General features: G+C 42.3%; 1 protein-coding gene across 1 annotated transcript in view; it reads right to left on the bottom strand.

Annotated features, from left to right (window-relative positions):
* Positions 1-9,932: 9,932 nt before the first annotated feature.
* IL6ST (interleukin 6 signal transducer) overlaps positions 9,933-19,575 on the bottom strand; it is a gene marked incomplete at its 5' end in the record, with an annotated part of 32,640 nt that continues 22,997 nt past the window's right edge. Inside the window, 3 exons of the mRNA XM_030969458.1 lie at positions 9,933-16,598; positions 17,460-17,541; positions 18,797-18,893. Of these exons, the coding sequence (XP_030825318.1) occupies positions 15,873-16,598; positions 17,460-17,541; positions 18,797-18,893 (905 nt within the window). The remainder of the gene's footprint in view (positions 16,599-17,459; positions 17,542-18,796; positions 18,894-19,575) is intronic.

Here is a 19,575-nt window from a genome sequence, read left to right as displayed (position 1 = left end):
CTGTTTATAGGGTCACAAGAGAGTGGGCTTTAGTCATAGTATTTTTCTATGGCCACAATTTGAGTTGGTAACTTCCTTTAAATGTTCAACCACAAAAGTATTATTCCACTTGGGTTGTTATTCAGGCAAGAAAAATAAGTTTCCAGGTCAGTTTGTTAATGAAACAGGTGCTTATTAGACAGCACTAATTCCTGGGAGCAGACAGTAGTCTGAAAGAATCAAGAGGCCCTGTCAGGTGCTGTTTGTCAAGGCCTAGGACTAATGATCATTTCTCAGCTTAGAGTGTGGCTGGTGAGGGAGGGTGGGATGCACCACCACCATCCACCCCATGACTAAACTCAGCTTCTCTGGGCATGCTACCCCTGGCAGCCTTGGACAGAGTGGCTGGAAGGCTGCCCCATGGAAAAGGACCTGGGGGTGCTGGTGACAGCAGCTGAACATGAGCCAGGCTGTGCCCAGGTGGCCAAGAAGGCCAATGGCATCCTGGCCTGGATCAGCAATGGTGTGGCCAGCAGGGCCAGGGCAGGGATTGTCCCCCTGTGCTGGGCACTGCTGAGGCCACACCTCCAGTGCTGTGTCCAGCTCTGGGCCCTCACTGCAGGAAAGGCACTGAGGGGCTGCAGAGAGTCCAGAGAAGGGCAATGGAGCTGGGGCAGGGTCTGGAGCACAAGTGCTGTGAGGAGCAGCTGAGGGAGCTGGGGGTGTTTATCCTGGGGAAAAGGAGGCTCAGGGGTGACCTCATCACTCTCTACCACTGCCTGAAAGGAGGCTGTGGCCAGGTGGGGATTGGCTTCTTCTCCTAAGGAACAAATGATAGGATAAGAGGAAATGGCCTCAAGTTGTGACAGGAAAGGTTTACATTGGATATTAGGAAAAATTTCTCCACCAAAAAGCTTGTCATGCAGTGGGGCCAAGCTGCCCAGGGAAGTGTTGAAGTCACCAACCTGGGGGTATTTAAAAGATGTGTGTGTGGCTCTTGGGGACATAGTTAAGTGGTGAACTTGGTAGTACTGGGTTAACAGTTGGACTCCATGATCTTACAGGTACCTTCCAAACTAAAGAAGTCTGTGACTATAAAGGGCACATTCAAAACATAATCCAATTTATTGATGTTATGTATTTCCCCAAGGCAGAAAGGAGCTGAGAACTTAATGAGATCTGAAATCTGATCAGACTGTTTGTAGGTGCACCCATGCATACCATTCCTAAACACAAAGATTACATTAGAATTACCTCTGTGATGTTCTAACCTACTCAACACACTCATTTCTTGCTTGTTCAGAGCTTCTTTTCAGCTAGTTGTCCATTACTTTATTAGTATCTGCTCTCCCCTCCAACTTCTTTCTTGTCTCCCTAATTGTTGTGAGACCTTACATCATGAGCTGTTCTGCTGCCATACATTATGCGTCCTTGATGCGAGAATATGTTGCATAGGCACAGTTAAAGAAAGCTGAAATGCACTCTCTTTCCCTAGTATTTGCAGAAGCAGAGCACCTCTGGGTGTAGAAAGGAGAGGAGTTGGCCCTGTCACTGCTGCAAGGTGGTGTAGCTTCATCAGAAGGGATGCAGTTATGCAGATATACACACACACATATCGTTTGCATATACATAGATGCATCTATGTAACTACACTGATTCCTTTGAGAACTGGCTGCTGAAGTGCTTGTGTACAGCTGAGCATATGTGCATGTGTGCACGTGCCTGAGCCCAGACACAGTGAGGTGTCACCATTAATCTAGTTTGTGCAGGAGTACTTGCAGAGAAGGAAAGTTGTTTATGTGATTTATGTTGCTGCATAGTGTCACTCACCAGCACAGAAGGCATTACAGGCTGCTTCACTGCTGGGATCCTCTCTTTTGCATTGCGCATGGAGTCTGGCATAAGAGCCCATGAGCTCCCGGCCCTTGACCAGAAACCCTAGCCCATGTTTGGGCTGTATCTGTTGATTCAGATTGGTGTTCCGTGTTGCTGAGTTTTGCGCGTGACGAGGTGACTGGCTCCCTCCATTCACAGCTCAGTTTAAACCAGCACTCGGACAGTCTGGATGCTCAGGAAGCTTTAGGTGCATGGAGGCTCGAGTCCAGAGCTACAGGGTAGGAATATCACCCATTGCTCCCATGATACAGGTAATTGCTAAGATCAGTAGTAAGATAATAACTTTGATGCCTTGTGATTGCAGCTGTGCTAGGCAACTCTCAGGGGTAAGTTGAGTAGATCTGTAAAGACACAGCCACCTTAGGGAATAAATACTGGGCTAGGTATCATACATAAAATGACACTGAAGGACTGGGTGGAGCAAATGTGAGAGACCACACTCAGATGAACTGTGGTGCACACATTGGGATGTGGTCATGAAAGCAAGGTTTGTCTGGTGGTTTTTTTTGCAGTTGAATGGTACCATATCCCTTAGCCTTATGTTGTCAAGGATTAGAAATATTACAAGAAAAGACAATGAGTCAACTGAAGTTCTACCTCAAAGAAATATCTGATTTTAATTTTGAATGCTCCCTTGATGAATCAGAGACCTTTGTTGTAACAGGGGTTTTGTGTATTGGGTTGTAAGATTTTAGCTTTGCTTATCTAGATGTCAAAGTACAAAATAGCAAAGATTCAACATCACAGTGCTTGGGAAGTAGTTTGTGTAGCAAGCAGTGCAATTCTAAATCTCAGTGGTCACACAAAACAGTGTTTTGAATAAAAAAATCATGCTCCTTAGGCTTGTAAGAGGTAATTTGCAAATATTTATTCAATAGTTTTATATTTTGCTAGTAGGTATTCTGAAACAGTCAGATAAGATCTCCTGCTAAAGGTCACTTGAAAATAACACACAGAGCTTATATACCTTAAATTATTTAAGGCTATATGAAAGCTTCTTGTAAAGAGTTGAAATGGATACTAATTTAAGCTAATGTCTGTGTTGCTTTGTTCTTGTATCAGTCTGATGCAGAGCCAGTGAAAGTTTTGTTCCACTGCTCTGTGTTAATGTCTGGCATATCAAAAACAGGAAGCAAGGCATATTCTCACAGCAGGTGAGTCTTGAGCCCGTAATAAGCTGAGCTTATTGTGAGTATAGGTAGTTGTTACTGCAGCTTCTTTTCTCTCCTGGCACAACAGAAATAAAATATACAGCAATCTTATGGTGCTTCTGTGGAAAGGCTGGAAAATGTTCTGCTCTTGCCTTCTTGAATAACTACAGGAATTTATATGTCCTGTGAACAAAGGATGGCATTTGTAAACAGAGCTGACAAAAAATCATTAAGCATTGTTTTTATTGTTTTTGTAGCATGACCTGTTCTTAGTCATACTGTTTATTAGATGTATTTATTCTAAAATACTGTTATTAATTCTAAAATACTTCGTGTACATGATGTGTTTTGCAGTCTGAGAATTTATGAAGAGGGATCTGAGCAAAATAGTGTCAATTTCATCTGTTATGTCTTTCTTCTACTTTGCATAATTTTTTTTCTTAGTATTTGACAAAAATGTTATTATTCTAGTGAACATGAACTAATTTTGTTTGCTCTTTTACTGGGCTTTCTAATGATTATTTTGTTTGCCTTTTTTCTCAAGAATAAATAGTCATTTTACTGGTGCCTCACTATTTAATTAAAGAACTATTGTTTTATCTAGGTCTCTTGAACTCAGAACATGAATATGAAGAGTAACAATAAAAAAATTGGAACAGATGTTTGACTAACACATTCTTCTGTGACTCAATATTTTTAAAATAGATTGATTTTCAAGAATATCAAAACATGAATAGAAACAGATGTGCATACTTATGCTGTAGATTTATCCTTTCAGTACCCTAACAGGATACTTGAAAAGTAAAGAGCGTGATTATTTAGTGCTGCCCATTTGTAGCAGACTGGAGAAAAGACTAATGGCTCAAAACAACTGAAGTGCAAGCTCAGAGCAGGGAACAGGGCAAGTTCTGGGTAGATGGTGCAGCCACTGCTGCCCCCCACCACCCACTGGAGCCTAAAGTGGCTACCAAGCCATCACCTCCCACCCCCAGCCCCACAACTTCCTTTTCTCAAAATCTGTATGACTTAAAATTGGAGTTTGCTAAGTCAGTGCTTTGTGAAGTGCCTTGCTTTAATTGGATGTTGCTTTAAAATTTGCCAAGTACTTTATTCTCTAAAGTTTGCAAATAAAAGCTACTCAACTTCCTGAGAAGTTTGTTGTCTTCTGCTGAGGGTGTTGAAATACTGCCGCCCTTTCAAACACTCACTGAGTGAGTTCAGAGGGCCTAACACCATTCCTATTCTGTACTTCCTTCAGCTCTTAAAAGAGAAAAGTGTAGAAAATGCTCTCACCAGACAGAAAGGGGCACAGCTTCAAACCAGTCAGGTATCTAACTTTACCTGAGAGGTTAATATGCTGGGGTGCAGGCTGTCCTGAGATGCCCCAACTACAGATTAAGGATGTCCTTTCCCAGGGTCCTGAATTACTCAGGTTATTCAAGTGAGCTTCAGGAGCATGGAGGAGGGTGGAGGCTTAGCCCACAGCTCCTTCACTGGGGAATGAGGGTTCTGGGAGAGTTGCCCAGTGGGAACTCAGTAACAGAACAGAACGTCTAAGGCTGCAGTGGGCTTCTTTCACAATTCAAGCTGTCAAAGAAACTATACTTTAATATGGTTGTTTATATTTTAAAAGTGCTACTTTAGCATTGACTAGTCCAATTGAGTAGTGAGGTCCAGACTTTTGAGTTTGAATGTCTGCTACCAACATTTTTCTCAGCCTCTTGGGTTGCCTTGATTTCCAGGCATTGCTCAACCCCACACTGATGAGTAGTAAGTCTTCTGAGCCAACTAGTATATTGTTTCTGTTTCAGTGTATGACCTGATAGTACTGAAGTTTCTGAGTACTTATTTCTCGGAAAAGTAGCCTTATATTTCCCGGGTTTGTCATTGCTCTGATCAGAATGTAATAGTAGCCTAGCCAAGGCAAATTTCTGTAGAATTTTCATGACTACATGAGCAACTGAATGTCTAATGGAATTTAACAAAGAAGTAACACTTTTCATAACCACAGAAATGTTATGCAAGAGTATCTAGGGGTGTCAGAGGCAATGAGCATAAGATTATAATCACTGTTAGAGCTCTGGATGTCCACTTAGACCATCACTAATCTGAACCGAACACTTTATTCTGAATTAAAAGAGCATAAAAGATTTGCTAAAATGTTACTATAGCAAATTAGGTCCTAATGTAAGAAATTTCTTTATTATACCAAATGAGCCCAGCACAATTCTGCAGTGAATCTTTTCATAGCAGTGTCTGCTAAGTCTGGACATGGACTCGATGCTGTATTTCTGTTACTGTCTTAAAAAGTTAGCTGAGAGGGTTTGAGTTGGGGGGGTTAGTTTTTGTTTCTTTTTCCTGTTTGGTTATGTTTCGCTCCCTTTTAGTGTAGGAATTTATGCCAGCATCAATAGTTTATGAGCTACAGATATTTTTATTTACAAAATATGTTTCTAAATCCTCCGAACACAAAAAGATTTGAACAGTGGGGCATGGTGTCTTTGCTTTGAATGTAAAGCTTTTTTGTCACTAGCATACTGCCCAGAAATGCTCATACCCAGCTGTGTTCATGGCTTGCTGCCTTTGCTGCCTGCTTCTCTCTCCCATGACCTTACACCTCTTTCAAACATGCTCCATGCATTTGCTTTCATCTCTAGCTAATTTTTTTTTTGTTTTGTTTTATAGCGTAGCTCACAAAGAGGCTTAGATTATTCCTTGTCTTTAGGGACTGCATCTGTCTTCTGCTTTTGCTTTTATTTTCTGGGAGCTTAATTGTTTTACATTTCTGATTAAAGGCTTCTATAGTTCTTGAGTCAGACAAGGTTTCCCAACATCTGATCTGCAAGGAAGGAAGGAAGCAGAGGAGTGTTGAATCATTTTGGGTGAAAAAGAACACAGAGGAGCTTAGATTTTGCTATTTTTCACCTTTCTTCCAGCACAAAGGGCTGGTTCTCTGTTTGTAAGTACTGTCTTTATTAAGTAAAGGACAATCCTGGAAATAAGCTGTGCATTACATCTCCTGATGCTCTACAGTGAGGGAGGGGAGCTGCTTGAGCTCAAATAGAGGTTGACACCATCCTTGGCTCCCATCCCTTTTTACCTTTCCTGTGCACATTCCCACTTCCTCAGCCCCACTGTCTTGATGCAAAACTACCAAACAAATTGCTGTGAAATTACCTAAACCTTGGGTTTATTAGCAGGTCTGCTCATTTGTGGATATGGACCAGGTTCCTGATCTAAGGTAGCAGCAAGGTAGCTCATTCCTCAGGGATGGCAGTGCTCTAATACAGATAGAGCTGTGTGGGGTAAATCCCTCACAACCCTGCTTGTTTTGTGATGACTTGGGGTTTTTTTTGTTGCCGTCTCCTCAGATAAATTCTTGGATGCATTGTCTCCAGCTTGTGGTTGCTCTTTTTCCCATGACTGAGGTCAGTCTGGGGAAATTTTGTAATGATTGATTTTCTCTTTAATGATAGGGCTAACTAGAGTTTCTCTCTAGAGCCATATGTTGTGCAAGGTTATCTGTTTACTTGGGGTTTTGTGGCCAAGTCTGAGTTTCACTGGCTTTAAAGGAATTTCTACTCTGTCAGTGTTTGTTTATTTTTGGTGTTTCTATGCTGACATTTTTATTTAAGTTATTCCACATGCTGCCCTTTCACAGAGTCTGACCTTTTACCTACATTACAGAGAACCTAATTTTAAAGACTGATAAATGATCTCTTATTCTTCAAGCTCATAAAATGATTCAATTTGCTTCCATTTACAGATGTGTATCTCTGCATTATCTACCTAAATGGCATTAATTTATATAAATAAGTAAAATGGAGAGGCTTTCTGACGCATGCAAGAATGTTAATAGTTTCACTTTAAGGAAGATATCCAGCAGACAGAGGAGCAGAAACACATGCAGCAAATGGAGCATAATGGGGATGTGCTAGAAGAGCTGTGCCCTGAGCAGGTTCTGGAGACATCTGCTATTGCCCTGGGGCTGTTTGGCAAGCTCTTGTGTCTGAGACAAGAAGCTGGGGAGGGAAGGAGGGACATTCTTCAGGTCTCTGGCTGAACACAGCAAGCTCTGTGTAATGCATGATAAAGGACAGGCAGAGTATGTTTTAAACTTTATTGCAGTGACTCAATTTAGGAAAGTTGCCTTAGTACCAAAACAAGCAGTGTGCATGGGGGGTGGTCCCGGGGGTCTTTGATGCACGTTCAGCCATGCGTGTTCTTTTGCCAATGACACATCTCCTCAAAACGGGAAAAAGCTCATCTGTTCATGCAGGAAGAGTTGTGCTGCCACAGGTTTAGTCCAGAAATGGTCTTCAGGAGCCTCGTGTTTTTTCCCAAAGCGCTTGGGTCAGCGCTTGGTGATTACTTATCTGGGCAGAGCAGGGCAGCGATCCAGGCTGCATGAGAACGGGCTTCCTGTCAGCAATCCCAGCACATCCACGGGCGGGTCCATCCCCCGTGGGGACAAGGAACCGGTGATTGGGGCCGTTTCATGTGCAGCCGCTATTGTGAGGCGCCATCCGGGGCATGGTGCGCCAGGCGGGATCGGGGACAATCCGACCCGGCCGGCAGCAGGCGGGCGGTGAGCCTGCCCCTGACCGGGATTTGTGACTCAGGGTGATGGAAAACTCGAGCAAGGCTTTGCTCACCAACGGAGTGGAACAAGAGAAACCAAGGGGACTTGCTGAAGTGCCGGAAAATAAATATAACAAGTATTAGGGAGCCGGTGCTGGAGCAGTCAGCCGGCCGGCTACTACGGGCAACGTGTGCTGCCCTCTCCTGGCACGGTCTGGTGGGCTGAACGGGCCAGCAGCGCCCTGAGAGGCCAGGAGTGGGGCCCTGCCGTGCCGCGCCGCGCCGTGCTGTGCCGTGCCGTGCCATGCTGCGCCGTGAGTGCCGTGCCGTGCCGCGCCGTGCTGTGCCGTGCCGTGCCATGCTGTGCAGTGCCGTGGCGTGCCGTGCTGTGCAGTGCCGTGCCGTGCTGTGCCGTGCTGTGTCGTGCCGTGCCGTGCCATGCTGTGCTATGCCGTGCCGTGCTGTGCTATGCTGCCGGGTGCAGCTGTGCAGCGCATCTGCAGCGCTCTGCGCCCCCAGGTGCTGCCCAGGCTGCCCCACTGCCCCAGCACCACGGCGCTGCCTCGCTGGTCCCAGCACGGGTCTGCTCAGCTGCACCCCTGTAATGAGTGCCCGGGCACTCTCAGCCCCACGGGACATTCCCTGAGTAGCTTTACTCGGGATTCTGGCGCGCAGAACCTGCTGCATGACACTGCAGTCGGGTAACAGGCTGTGCCAGCAGCAGCAGAGGGTCACCTGAGAGCTGCGGGAGCTTTGTGGCTCCTGCAGAGCTGTCCTCTCATTGAAACCTGCTGCTGGCCCTGACCCAGCTCAGTGCCCAGGCTGGCTGTGTGACTCAGGAGGCATCACAAAAGGAAAGCCAGGGCAACGCCCAGTACACCAGAGCATAGTACACTTCCATTTCCAGGCCAGCCGGGAGTCAGATTACTCATTGGGAAAGTCCTACTGCATTCCCAGCTGGAGATGTGGGTCACTAGTGCTCAGCCTCCTTGGCTGATCCAGGAATTTCCTAGCTATTTTGTAGGGAGTGGGAGGAATACTTTGGCTCTGCTAGTTATTTTGTGCAGATGGAGTCTGCTGGGAAGTCAGAAAGGCACTGCATCACTTTGCCATGAATAGCACAAATGACTGGAAAACACATGTAAGATGATTTTGCAGAGGGGTTCAGTGCTGCTGAAGAAAGCAGAGATCCCCCAGCTGCACCACCCCCACGCTGCCCAGCGCTGGGCAGGGCTGGCAGGGTCCCTGTGCACCTCTCAGAGGTTCTGTGCTGCTGTCCAGCGCCTGCCCTGGCTGGACAGACCTACCCACTGCAAAGGTAGAACATGGGTAGGCACACCCCCAGCTCCTGTGCTCCAGACTCTCCTGGCCTCTGCCATGGGGATGGAGAACTGTGCTTCCGTCCAGCAACCGAGCTGCTTCTGGAGTTCTGAGTGTACAGTGCCCAAGGACTTGTTTCCTGTCTTGCTCTGGCAGCAGGGAGCAGCCTGTAAAGCACAAACTGCTGCCTCCTCTTCTGCACACACTTTGTGCTCCTTGTGGAGCTCAACTGCACCAATGCTCATCAGCTGTGAGCACAGTGGGGCAGGACACACAAAATGCTATGGCTCTCTAGAAAGGTGAAGGGCCGTATGTGAAACAGTGGTCAGTGAGCAACTGTGCAGTAAACCAACATTTTGGGAAAGGAATCTTTGCATCTAACACCACCAAGCATTAACTCAAGCGTGACATGCCTAGGATGGCTCTTCTGTGGCAATAATAATTAATTTCTGGTGACATAGAATGGAACACTCCCTTCCCCACCCCACTGCCCCCTCAGCTTTGCAGGAATCTGAGTCTGTCTATTCAAATGAGGACTTCAGCCAGGAAGGAGGAGCAGTCTTTCCTCAGTTGCCCACCTTAAAGCGTTTTGTGAAGGTGACCAGCCTTTGAAGACCCAAGTCTGCTTTTTCAGTACTGTGATATGTTAGCACTTTTTAATACTGAGGTAAATCTGTGAGGATCCTCCACGCATGAGAAACAAAAGAACTAAACCCAGATGAGAGCAAGAGCAGTGCAAGACACAGCCACGTCAGGGATGCCTTTCATGGAAATGGGACTGTGTGAGTAGAGAGCATTGCTCCTGTTTCCAGGAGCAATTACAAAGGCAGGCCTAAAGAGCATTCACCTGCTGCTGAACGTGGCCACAGGTGCAATGAGGTAGCCTTTTATTCAGGGATGCCATGGTCATGTCTCTGTTTCTTGTGTGTGAAGCAGTGGCCCAGACCCTTCTTCTGTGGTTACTACTTGGTCAGCCTTACAAAACACTGACTCCAGCACAAAAGGTAAATGTGGAATTTTGTTTTGTTTTTTTCTACATATTATGTACTACAGAAATGCAACATTCAGGCTCAGTCGGGTAACAAAGAAGAAGCCATTCAAAACTGACCATCAAAATAAATTGTAGAAAGCAGATTTTATATGACAATGCACATGCAGCTTGCAAAAGAATCAAGACAGTGAACAGGTATTAAAACACATTTCCATACAGAGACAGCTTATGCAGCTATTTACAGTTTAACCTCTGGCCGGAGTATGCAAGCCCTTTAAAGCTGGCATTCAAATTACCACTAGCTTAATTGGCCATACTTAAAGTACATAGCAAAATTTAACTTAATGTTTACATTCACTAGCCATCCAATCCAGCATCAAGGCACTTTCCTTGTTGGTACATCTGTTCCTGTGTCCCACACCTCCGCTCACCTAGATGCATATATTGGCACAGCAAACTGGGTGACCAGTAACTTATCCCCAAATAAAAGCAATTGGTTACTAGACAATCCCTGGCTGCATCAAAGTGTCAGGCTAGATGTGACACTGTAAACAAAACTGGTGTATTAAAAAAAACACAGCAAGTTGACTGGATCCATTAACAAATGTGCTTTGATGATGAAAAGTGATAGGTGTTAACAGTTTCATGCTGCAGAGAATGCCCATCAGCCACGCCCATGATCCCCAGAGAAGAACAGCTGACACTTCAGTCTGAGCAGGAGGATGTGGATGTGGAGCTTTCCAGCCATCAGTCAACAGTTGTGCCATAAGTGTTTTTCATCTATTGTTACAGAAGTGTGCTTCTGCAGAGTAGCAATGACATTATTGCATATATCCCCTTCAGGTTGTCTTTGCAAATAAATACAAGTACTGGCTAAGGCTGCATTCTGGGAGGTACTCGCTGCCCACCCTCTCTCTGCACTACAGTTAAGAGGCAGGGAAGCAGACAACTGTTGAAATCTGGCCCTTCATTATTATTTTTAGGTTTGTTTTATCAAATCTTGTGGCCTTAGAAATGCATCCTTGTGCATTAAGTCAGCACTGCTTTTATTTTCAAGAATGGCTCAGATTGCACAAGTCCTACAAAGGAAACAATAGTGAAAGCAAATTCACATGATTTTTAGGTTTTTTGTTTGTTTGTTTTACTGATGTTTTCACTTGAAAGGAAGAGAAATGGAAATTCATGAATCCAATACAAGATACTTAATTTCAACCTCCTCCAGATTTTTGCACTTATACCTCCACTTTACTGCAGTTTTCTGGATCAAAAGCAAAGCTGAAGACTCGGGTTGGCTGCAATTCCCTAACAGCTGTTTCATGACAGAAGACAACATTTTTATATAAACTTCTCCTGTAGAATATTACAAGCAACTCCTGGAATTTAAAATGGCTATATGTATCCATCCTTGCAGACAGACAAGAGATTATGGGGATTAAGGAACTCTTACAGTTTCAGTCAAGAGAACTTTTTAACCCAGTTAAAGGAATGCACTCAAATAACAGTTAATCTCAACTACAACCACTGTCTAATGAGGAAAATAAACTAGTGTATTTAGTCCCATTTAATGCACATCAATTACAATGATAATGTGTACGTCCTGGAGTGGGGCAGACTATTAACAATCTGACAGTCTCTGGAATTTCAGATCCCACTGAGAAGTCAATTCCATTGCAGCATACACTGATGTGGATCTTGGGTGTCTGAGACCTGTCTCTAATTAAACTATTACTTAATTTAAATCAGCAGAGGTGACCCCACATACCGGGCATACTGATGTATGTTTTAACCACCTGACAAAGCTTAGGATTTACAAAGCTGAAGCTCCCACCCAGGTTACAGGACTTCTCCAGAGCCCAAGAATGGGACTCAGCCCTAGCATGCAAACTCCCTCATCCTCCCAGGGACAAGGTTTTTTCCAGCTTTTGCTATGCTTCTGTACCAGACAAGCACATACTTGTCATAAACTCTCCAGAACAAAGTTAAAAAAAATTTTTACTCTGCTGCGCTTGTATTGCCACGTTAAGGTGGAACAGGCAGCTTAATTCTCTGTAATAGCATGTATGAAGCAATCCCATGATTTTCACTACAGCAGGAGAAGGCATTCCTAGACTATCTGCCCTTAAAGAAAACAATACCAATCATCTCCTGGTCTAACAGAACCACCACAATAGAACTACAAAGGTACTATATGCATTTCTCTTGTAAACAGAGGAACATTATTAACCAGCCTGCATTTAAGAGATTTTTCAAATATGCTAATATATTTCTACTAGCCTCCCTTCCTCACCACCAAATTAACAGTCCTTACAACTAGTCTTCCACCTGTACCTGAAAAATTCCAGTCCAGAAAATCAAGATGGACATGAAAGTGTCTATACTGAAATGTGACTTTAATAATGCCTTTATTTTGTTACGTGCTCCAATAGCCATTGGTGAAGGGGGTAGGGGAGGGGCAGGAGGGAGAAAACTTTTTTCTTGGGTTACTATGTTAGGGCCAAGTTCAGAAAATTTCAGTGGATTGCTATAATTACACTGCAGATACTCTTAAAAACCTGTATGCAACTGTTTGATACACTTAGATTTTTACAGTCCAAAGTACAAAATCTTGTTAAACCCAGAACACTGCACAATGTATTTGGCACACAGGTTTATGAACTAGCTGTATACCTGTTGTTCATATGTATTGTGGCTTCTACAAGCTGTTCACCCACTAGGAGCTCCTGCTTAGTCTTTAGTATTTTAGCCCTAGATAAATGCTCTATCTCAAAAAAGAGCATGTCACTGCCAGCCAGCCAGAACTTTCTTGAGGATCCACTCAATTCTTTGAGTTTATTACCACTGGCCCATAAACAACAACGAAAGATGCCAGAAATGACAGGCCAGAACTCCTGTTAGCACAGACTTTAAAAATCAGAATCTCTCGCTGCTGTTAAGCAGCAACTAACTTTTGAGTGGTCCACGATTAACAGCAACTGAGAAGAAAATGCTTTCCCTTTACAGAAGGGCAAGTAGCAACTTAAGGACTACCTGACATTCTCCCTCAAATAACATATGCTATCAAAAGTTAGTATTACTGAATTACAAAAACATTTTAAAAATTCATCAACATGTTTTTGAAAACATCCAGACCTTTGCAGCACTGTTTAGACTACTGTCCTAGGGTGACTTTATGATGCTTGTATCCCCAGCTGTCTGTTCTGTTTATGCTGGGTATTAAGTTCTGCACCTTTAAGAATGGTTCTGAGACCTGAGGGGGAGAAGAAGCACAGACTGTTCTCACAGTCTGCACTGCACTGTCTGCAGCATGGACAGCAGAGGAAGCTCTCCTTTGCTCTTAGTTTTTAGCTGGCTGAGGCAGACAAGTTCCCCAGACTGTGGCATTTCTTTTTCTTGGAGCTGTTCAGCCCTGCTCTGAACTGAAAACCCAGAAAAACACCAGGAGCTCACACCTGTGGCTATTGGGAACCAGGAGGTGGCATTGTCCAGCATAGGATGGATTGATAAGAGACTGAGCAAGCCAAGGGACACCCCACATCAAGGACTTTCTGAATTTGCCATCTCTTCTGAACACTGAGAGGTTTTAGTGTTTAATATTATTCATTTTTTATGCTTGTGAATACTTTGCCTATTAAATAAACAGCTTTTTTTCCACTTTTCTCCAAGGAAATCTTTTCCCAAATCAGTAGGCAGAAGGACTGCTTGCATTTGCTTTCTAGAGGGACTCTGAAAATTTCCTCCCAAATTTGCCCTAAACCAGGACAACTACTGTAGCCAGGTAGTGGCCTATAATACTTCAGAGATGAGAAGATGGACTGAATGCAGTTGGCTGCTGGGCAGTTCTAATAAGCATGCACACTGCCCAACAGAGACTTTCCCTTTTACTTGTGGTTTCTACAGTTCTGTAAGTTTGCATAGAGAAGATAACTCATCCCCCAGTAAAGTAACTGCTATTTTTTCCAAGAGGAATGTGTTCCAAAAAAGGAATGCTTCTTCAACCTCTGAAAAATGAAAGACGGTCTCTCTGCTGTCTCATGGCAGCAGTTTTCATTCACCTTTGCCCTCTGAGAGGGAGTTTAAAGGTACTGAGGTGCAGTGTGGTGAAAAGGAAGAGGACTGGTCTGAAGAGAGGTCTTATTATAGAAAGCTGAAACATAGCTTTTTAATTAAAAAAAAGTGCCTAGATACAGAAAATACTGTCAGGAGAAAGGAACTGTGGAATACTGAAATGCTATTAAAGACTCTGCATTCTTTATCTGTTTTAAATATTCCAAAGTTCAAGAGGTAATCTTACAAATTTACTCTTGCACTTGATTTCTTTGTAACAAAAGCATAATTCACATGTGGACATTTACACATACACCCAGCCTTCCACACAAGCTGGCAGACAAGGGAAGATGAAATGATACTGACACAGGCCTTTCAAGGGCTTTTAGCAAGTGCTCTGCAGAACAGCAGTACCAGAGGTCACAGCACAAAAGGTTTCAGGTGGTCTTAAATACATAGTTATTTTGCTGAAGGAGAAATAAAACACTTGTTTTAGTCTCACAAAACAGCATTTAGTGTTTTGAAATACATTTTTGTTAGTGTCAGATTAGAAAGCTGACTAGCCTATATTAGATTTAGAATTAATTAAAAAAACATCTTGAAGAGCGCCGTAAAATTTCTGGAATTATCACTGGAAAAGGGTTTTTTTTGTCCTGTAATTTAATTTTTGTTTACACACTGGTAGAGGAAGTTTCCAAAAAATATAACTTCCTAAAAAAAATATAAACTGTGTGAGCTGAGAAAAAGTGAGACATTAAGAAAAAAGTCAGGAATTTTAACAACCACTTAAGTGTGTTTTGTGGCTCATGATTGCTAACAGCAAAGTCCAAATTCAGAGTATAGGTTTTGGTTTTCGTTCCAAGAGCACCAATGACTTCAATGCTTTGGTTGCTTTTAGTTTCAAGGATGTCCTGCAGTATTAGCAGTGAGGTTACAGCACACTAATAGCTGCAGTCTGTCAGGAAGAAGGTCATATTTCCTTTCTCCTGAGCACTGAGCAAAATGGTAAAAGCTTACAGCTTGTTATTTGAGCTGTACACAACAAAGGTGCACTTATTAAACAAAGGCATGTATGATCACAGAAGTCTTATATAATCAAACAGTGGCTGGGGTACAAAGCCTTTAAATAACTGCTGATCAGTGTTATCATCTGATTTCCAAACTTTTGACTGTAAGACTGAATTGCTGTGCGTCAAGTTGCAAGGCACAATTTTTAGGCCAAATTACTCTATAGTTCATGTGTACACATATCTAAATGTACGTAAAGTATCAGTACTATAGTAGCATTCAGATTCAAATGATCTTGGTGTTTTCCTATTTGTACAACATAGCTAGTCCTATTTAATTTTTATGGGTTTTAAACAAGATTTGCAGGTCTGGTAAGCTGAGAATAGAGGCACTGGGCCAAGTCAAAATTCAGTCAGTCAATTAAGTTACTGAAAAGTGTATCACACAAGTATCCTTGCATGTCAGAATACTGAGTTTCAGTCTTACTTTTGCACAAAGCTGCACTGTGCAACTAGAGCTGGTTTTTTAGCCTTGTACACTGCCACGCATCAAAGTGTTTCTTCTGGGAGGTCTACTGGCTGATGTGGATATTTAAAACTTGACCTTTTCAGTCGTGTGAAATTCTGTTATGAAGAGATACAAAACGCTCAATGTAGTGCAAAGGCTTGTTCAGCTATCCAGATGTAAGGTTTTATGTAGTGCATATAAGTAAATCTCCAGTAGGTGTGGACTGGAAATTTTCCACAAAAACAGTCCTTATTGTATTTTGTCAAATTACTCTTTGCTTAATTTCAGTTTTTCTATCTGCAGTAAGATAAAAATACTTAGCTTACTTTATCAGAAACACAGGGGAAGATGTGAACAGGCACTAATGAAGGCCTAAACAGAGCCAGTCTTTTCTCTCACTGAGGCATATAGCCCCCTTGTCTCACAGTCTGTGGGAGGTAACTTTTTGGCATTTCATCAACTGAAAGTGGATTTTCTTCCACTGTTTCAGGTCTCACAGTTTGTCCTTCAGTAAATGTCTGTAAAACATTTGATACAGCAGCTTCCTGGGTATTTTTTTCCATCCCAAGTCCCAATGGCTGTGAACTCTGACCTGAGATCTGCAGTTGAACAAATCCAACAAGATCTCCCTCATTAGCATGAGTAATCTGCTTTGTTCTTTCAAAGCATGGCCTGTCTGTGCTGTTTTCATCCTGACCACCATTTTGTCTGAAATACTGCTGCCTCTGCGGTGTACTGTCAGCTCCTCCAGTATGATCCTCTGATCTCTCTTCTGAATCTAGCAGGGGCTGAGTTGACTCAGACCTTGAGAAGACTTGTACAGGCGTCTGGTCTCTGTAGCCATTAAGCACCACAGTCGAGTACTGTACAGTGCTTGAAGTGTTCTGTGTCGTTTCACCTTCATCGCTGTCAGACACACTTTGCCTAGGAGAAGACATGCACGAGGATCCTCCAATACCACTACTGTGTCCTTCTGAAGTACTTTTTTCCTTTTTAAGCAAGTCAAAGGGTTTTAGATCTTGTTCTGAAAAAGACTTCTTGTCATCAGCTTCTATTTCTACAACGCTTACATCTGTAAAGCTGCCTTCTGGGTACATCTGATCTTTGGAACTGATGTTATGCTGAAAGAAAGAGATGGATGTTGCCTAATAGGAAGGTTATGTTACAAATCAAAAGCCTCAATAAATATGATTTTTTATTCATAATGTCTTTCAATTTCTTCATCGAAGTTCTCTCTTTACTAAGTCTGGCAATATCTCCAAAGCATGTGTTAAAAAATGAAGGATACAGCTTTGTTTCCAATACAGAGTCTTAATTCTGCAGCTATTCTAAAGTGATAGTGGATATGTGAGCAAGCCTTTGCTCTCATTTAAATTATTCTTAAAAGCTGTAAAGATAGAAGCATTTGCTGTGCAGCACAGGAACATTCTATACTGAGAACCATACATTACTTCAAATAATGTACTCAACATCAGAATATTTCTTTAAAGAAATTAGCAGTTTGTTGAAAAGAGTTTGCCTCGCCATTCATCCCACATATGGCATAAATTTTGCTGCCATCTCCTCATTTAGGAGGAACTGTTTATAGTCTTCTCTCTCATTCGTGACTGAGCTGTGCAAACAAGCCACTTCAGGGTTTTAAGAAGGGGAATCATTAACTGTTTACTTAATGCTGATTTCCCATGAATGAGCAAAGAAATGAGTACTTGACCATTCCAACTAGTAAGCTGACACTAACTCACAACTTTAAAGCCCATGCTGGACTGTGAATTTATGCTAAGAGCCATGTGAATCTAATGCAGAATCTACAGATGCAGTGAAGAATTCTAACCATATTGTATCACAAGGTCAATGAAATTTAATATTCAAGTTTTTTCTTGAAATCCATGTCTGCTAGAAGACAGAAGATTCCCACCGATTATTTTATCTGAAATCTTACAGACTAGGAAGATACATACAGGGTGCACAAAGGTGAGTATTACCTTAGCTGGAACTTGAGGAGACCACTGAGCAATGTTACTCTTGGATGGATCAGGTACGATAGGCCAGATATGTTTCTTAATTCTGTAAAGGATTACAAATGGAATAAAGTCATAACAACCACAGCAGAATCCCGAACACCACTCCCTTACATAGGAATGTTGCATTCCAAATAAGAATGCTGTCTGGCTTACTTTTCATTTTTGTATGAGGCTATACTACTTATCAAAGCACAGCACTGCACTTAACTCCTCCACACATTAGATGCAGCTATCAATGTAACACAAAACAACAAATGGTAACAGTGAGAGATTTTCAAATTTATAGCACTCTAGAATGCATAGAGCTATTACTTAGGTAGTTTATGATGTATGCCAGTATGAAAATACAATCCTACTTCTTTTATTATAACGATGAATACCAAAGGTCAAAATCTAAGCTAACTTCACAAATAAAAAAAAGGAAGAAAAACTTACTTTGTAACTCTTAAGAATGTAGTTACTTAAAACCAGAAGCTTCTGTTGATACATCACCCCCAACCAAACCAGCTTTGAAACTGATGCAGCTATCCTGCTCTTTATAAACAGATCCAACAACAGATCCTCCATTGAGGAGGAGAACTCTGAAGAACAATTCAAGATAGGCTTTCCAACTGACATCCATTAAGCACTAATTTTAGGAGCAGCAGGGAGGTCAAAAGGAAAAGGGCATAAAATGCTGTCTTTAATTAGAAAGAAAGGATACTTGGTAGGGGACATAGGAGGGGTGCTACACCTTGCAGGGGAAACACTGCAGCAACGACATCTTGGTTAAAGCCACATACAAGAACTTTGGGGTGGGGGAACAGGAGGAGGCAGATTGCTTCCCACAAGTCAGTAAACAGGCACAGTTACTGCAGATCATGATGTCTGCCTCATTTTTTTTATCACAAAGCTTCATGTTTGTTAATGCTGTAATTAAACAGCCCAAATACAAGGAAGATATTTCCAAATCTTCACAACTAGGGACCATAACTCCATGCACAGGATGACTAAGAAACAGTTTATCCTGATCAAAATCTAACAAAGCTAACCCTAGCTATGTCCAGCAAGAAAAGCATTAATTTCTTGCACTATTGAATCATAGAACATGTAGTATGTGTGTAATTAACAGTAAAAAATTAGTATCAGAAGAGGCCCTGGTTTCTCAGGGAAAACACAGAAGTTTTTAACACCAATCAATATATGCAAGTTTTAACTTTTTTCTGCTCTAACTGAAGAATACTTAATTGGGTTGGTATAAATTACTGTTATTTCTGTTATGCTCAGAAATATAAGAGGAAGACTTCATTTGTACTTACAGGTCACGCTTGTTGAAGCAAAACAAAACTCCAAGGAGCACAATCAACAAGAATGCTAGACACACAGGTACAACTATGGCTTCAATTTCTCCTTTTCCTGAAGGAGGCAAAGAGAAGCAGTTACAGCCCACTTTGGCATTTAAAGAACTCAACAGCAGTACATATTTCCAAAAGACTAGGTAGAACCTGAAACTGAAATATGTCAATGCTCAGTCTTAAAGCTTCACATCCAGGAGAACCTTTTCACCATATGAAAAGTGTCTTCTGGTGGAAACATGAAAAGATCTACCCTGACAATCTAGTGCCTTGCATCAACAAAAAACATGGGCTGATCTGGAAGCTGTAATACTGACAGAGCAAATAATTTTGTAGCTTGAGCAGGTATGACAGTAACATCTTTGCCAATTCATCTGCTGCCAAGGTATTTCAGTGCCCCACGGCTCTCATAACACAGTCATGGTCAAATAAGTAAAGTAAACAACATCACTACTCATCCATCAGTTTATTCTGCACATGAAGATCTCCTCTGCCTGCAAACACCAAAGTTTGCATTATTGTTACGCATTCCTTCCAATGTTAAACAAATTCTTAAGTAAACCTTGGAGAATGCTGAGGGAAGAGCAACACTACACAGAAAAAAAACCCCTCTACTAAGTTTAAGCATCTTCCACAATTAAATTCAGTTAGTAATGTTGCTGTTATATTTACATATAAGAAGCAGTCTAAAGCTGAACATACAATAAATTTAACTATTCAAAATGAGTCTCTGTAAAGACCTG

Source organism: Camarhynchus parvulus, chromosome Z (assembly GCF_901933205.1).
Source record: "Camarhynchus parvulus chromosome Z, STF_HiC, whole genome shotgun sequence".
NCBI lineage: Eukaryota > Metazoa > Chordata > Aves > Passeriformes > Thraupidae > Camarhynchus > Camarhynchus parvulus.
Note: the sequence above shows the minus strand (reverse complement) of the source record. Positions and strands in the feature narration are given on the sequence as shown.